Source organism: Phaethon aethereus (assembly GCF_964289735.1).
Source record: "Phaethon aethereus genome assembly, chromosome: 20".
NCBI lineage: Eukaryota > Metazoa > Chordata > Aves > Phaethontiformes > Phaethontidae > Phaethon > Phaethon aethereus.
The window spans coordinates 11789868-11793688 of record NC_138596.1 but is presented as its reverse complement, the minus strand read 5'-3'; the positions used below and the strand labels follow the sequence as shown (position 1 = coordinate 11793688).

The 3821-nt window shown below is 67.5% G+C and overlaps 1 protein-coding gene across 1 annotated transcript in view; it reads right to left on the bottom strand.

The window, feature by feature from the left end:
- Positions 1 to 223: 223 nt before the first annotated feature.
- The window catches only part of OLFML2A (olfactomedin like 2A), a gene marked incomplete at its 5' end in the record, with an annotated part of 7934 nt that continues 4336 nt past the window's right edge, over positions 224 to 3821 (bottom strand). The window contains 7 exons of the mRNA XM_082008893.1: positions 224 to 1206; positions 1451 to 1636; positions 1799 to 2032; positions 2157 to 2418; positions 2504 to 2689; positions 2804 to 2911; positions 3132 to 3395. Coding sequence (XP_081865019.1) covers positions 605 to 1206; positions 1451 to 1636; positions 1799 to 2032; positions 2157 to 2418; positions 2504 to 2689; positions 2804 to 2911; positions 3132 to 3395 — 1842 coding nt within the window. The 3' untranslated portion in view covers positions 224 to 604. The remainder of the gene's footprint in view (positions 1207 to 1450; positions 1637 to 1798; positions 2033 to 2156; positions 2419 to 2503; positions 2690 to 2803; positions 2912 to 3131; positions 3396 to 3821) is intronic.

Below are 3821 nucleotides of genomic sequence, written 5' to 3'. Positions count from 1 at the left end.
TCCTGCCCTGCAGCGAGGGGTCCCTGCCCACCCCGCAGCGGCTCGGGGGCCGGCGAGGGCATGGCGCCCAGCCGGCCGGCACCAGGCTGTTAGGGCACTTGCACCGCTGGCAGCTGGCGGTTACGGTAAGCGTGCGGTCACGCGGGGTCCAGCGGGGTGTGCAGGGAGCGGTGCTCAGGCTGGGTGCAGCGCCAGCGGGTGCTCAGTGCGGTGGTGTGGGGTGGGTGTGGCCGTGCCGCTGGCGGCACAGACGTGGCTGCCTCCCGGTGCCGCAGGGACGCGGGGCTAGGCTCCTATCCCGCATCCCTGGGAAGGCAACGCCAGCCGAGCTGCCAGCTGTGGGGCAGCCCCACGGCCCCAGAGGCCACGTTGTCGTGGGGGTGTCTGCTGGGGGCTGTGCTCACCTGCACCCCCTGCCCCGCCGTGCAGCGGGCATGGTGCAGGTGACTGGGGCGTGGCGGATGGGGAGGGTTTTGGGGTGGAAGCCGGGCTCTCGCCACAGCCCTGGCCCAGCTGGGGCGCTGGGGCCAGGCTGCAATGGGGCACCCTGGCCAGGCACAGCAGAGGGTGGGCGCAGGGGTGCGGCTGGGAACCAGCTGGGTGCTCAGACCACGAAGCGGAGCCCATACGTCATCTGATGGCCATTGTCCCAGGCGTAGAGCACCTTCTCCTTGGGGTTGTAGTCGACCTGTGTGGTGAAGGCGTACTGGTTGAGGAAGGGCAGCCGGAGCTCTGCCTCCGTGTCTGTGTGCGTGTCGAAGGCATAGGAGATCTGCCCTTCCTTCTGGCTGTAGGTGTCCACGGCGTAGAGGATGCCACAGATGATGAAGCAGTTCCCGTAGGCGTTGCGCTTCAGCCCTGTCTTCCAGGTGGTCTCCCTGCGCACCGAGAGGTCCCCGGGGTCAAGGCGGCTCAGGACAATCACCTCCTGCTGCGAGTAGTCGTAGTCTACGGAGGGGTAGATGACCCAGAGCCCACTCTCATCCACGGCGAAGTCGATGTCCGAGTGGCCCCTCCACTTCCAGGGCGTTGTGTCCTCATACACCACGTCGTGGAGCAGCGCCCAGCCTGCCACGTACCGCTCCTTTAGGTCATACTTGATGATGTTCTTGGTGAAGGCACGGTTGTAGTAAAAGGCCCCCCGGTACACCACATGCCCAGTGCCGATCCAGTTGTAGGGCAGCTTGTAGAGGTTGCTCCAGCGGCCTGTGAGTGGGCGGGAGAGGCGTCGGGACCCCTCACAGCACTGGGGTCCCAAGCATGATGGCCCGAGCGAGCTGGCAGTGACAGGGGACTTGTGTCCCCCTCGCTGGTCCATGGGTGCTCCCCAGCATAGGTCCCTGTGCACTCCCCACCACCCCATGACCCGGCACAGCCACTGCTGCATGGTGCTGGGCACCCACCCAGGAGGAGCCAGGGCCCCTGCGCCCGCTCAGCCGCCAGCCCTCACCCTGCTTGAAGTTGTCGAGGCTCCTGAACTCCACCAGGCTGTTGCCATAGTAGTAGTTGGTGACGTAGATGCGGTCATCCTTGGCCGCCGGGTCCTTCATCCAGGCCCCTTCATTGCGCCCGTAGCTGTGGTGCTCCATGGGGGGCTCCACCGACTCGATCGTGCCTTCACACTCCCCCTCCTTCACTGGGTACCGAGGAGGAGGAAGGCTTACCCCTGCCCCAGGCAGCCTGCCTCTCGGGGCAGGGAGGGCAAGCTGGGCACAGGCCAGCTATTGCTGGCCCAGCCTGGCCACGGGCACCGGGACCACCGGGCCGGGTGCCCCCTCCCAGCCCCCCACTCACCCACCTCTGTTTGGCGTTTCAGGGCCCCCGGTGCTGTCAGCCCCCTGCCCAAGGACGGGGCGGGGGGGGCTGCGGGCAGTGGTGCGGGGGGCCAGCGCAGTGCTGGGCGCAGCCGTGGTGCTGAGCACGGTGGTCTCTGCCCGTGCGACAGCTTGGGCTGGGGTCCCCTCGGCTGAGGGGTGCGGGGGGCCCCTCTCCTCCTGCCGCTCCAGCACAGCCGCCCCCCTCGCAGGGCTCTCTGTGGGGGAACAAGCCCGGGGGGCGGTGCGTTTGTGGCCCCTGACCCTCCGCCCCACCGAGCAGCACCATGGTGGGAGGGTGCCCCCCGCCCCCCACACCCCTGCCCCATCCCGGGGACTCACCACGGCTGCTGGCCGGCCCCTCCGCCACCCCCGCCTGCCTGGCCTTGTAGTAAGTGATGCCCCGGACCACGGTTTGCTGGTGCGCCGACGGCTTGGGCTTGGGCGTAGTCTGCGGCCCCCCCCTGGCCTTCGCGTTATCCTTTTTGGGCTTCTCGGGCTTCAGCTGCTTCTCCTTGGGCGCTCGGGGGGCCGCCCTGTCCCCCAGTGCCTTGCGGGTGCTGGGGTACCGTCCCACCTCCTTCTCTCGGCCGCCCGCCGTGTCCTGGGGGCACAGCCCGGTCAGACCCCCTCCCCTCCCGCCACCGCGCCAGGCAGTGCCTGCGAGGGGCTGGGGGGCCAGCGGGTACCTGTGCCTTGCTCTCGGGGATGGCAGCAGCGTCCTTCTGCAGCAGCTGGTAGCCCAGGTTGGAGATCTCCTTCTTGATGCTGATCATGATGTCGGAGTAGTTCTCATAGCGTCTCATCTGGTCAGTGAGGTGCTGGACGCTCTCCTTCATGAAGTCGTTCTCCCTGCTCAGGTTGGTCTTGATGGTCTGGAGGAAAGGAGAGGCTGGAGACCCGCTTGCGGAGCCCATGGCACCCCGAGACGGTCCCGAGCAGCCAGACGGGACATGCTGCGGGGACGGTGCCTGCCAGAGCTCACTCACCTCCTCCAGCGTGTTCATCTGGGCCACCACTTTGCTGATGTAGGAGTGCACCTTCATCAGGTCCATGCTGTAGAGCGTTCCCTCCAGCAGGTCCACCATGGATTGCAGCTGCAGAGGGCGAATGGGGCTGGGGCATGGGGCACAGGGCACGGGACAGCGCTGCGCAGCCGCTGTGGATGCACCCCGTGTCCCTGTCCCCACCCACGGCCGGACCGCAGGAACCCCACTGCTCCATTGCCCTATGGGCAGGGATGGGGAGCAGGGGCTCCTGCACGTGGGGAGGGGGTCTCGGGCCCCCACCACACGGTCCCACCATGCCTGCAGATACCTTGAAGAGCTCGGGCGCCTGCTTCTTCAGCTTCTCCATCTTCCACTCGTTCTCGCAGGGGTTGAGCGAGGAGGGGGGGGCGGTGCAGGAGCACTTGCAGTCGGCCCCTGAGCTCACCGTCTCCACCGTGTAGAAGTCCTCCACCCGCGCGCTGCCGTTCCTGACGCGGCTGCAGGCGTCCTTGCTGAGTGGCCGCAGGATGCACTTGCAGCGGCAGTCGGAGCCCTCCGAGGTCATCCGGACCTGGTCTGCCTCGCCCAGCGCCTGCGGGGACATGTAGCGGCGGGGTGGACGATGAGCCCGGGGTCCCGCCTGAACGTCCCGCAGAGCCTTGTCGAACCCAGAAAAGCCATCATGGCTGGCTCCCTCTCTGCTGCATGCCCAGAGGTCTCCCACCACCCCTGGGGCTCCCAGCCATGCCCCGAAGAGCGTGGGCCATTGTCAGGCCCACGGCACCCTGTCCCACCACCCTGCACCTGGGTGACGGTGACAAAACTCAGGCACTCGCTCCCATGGCCACCAGAGCATTTTGGGCCCTGGGTACTTTGGTCTCATTTCTGTAGCCGTTCCCCAGCCTACAGCAAGAGTGAGCAGGGACGGCGATGAGGAGAGCCAGAAGCCCCTCCGTCCCCCCACGCCCACAGCCCCAAGCCCACACAGGCTCCGTTGTTCACGGTGACGTGCAGCCAC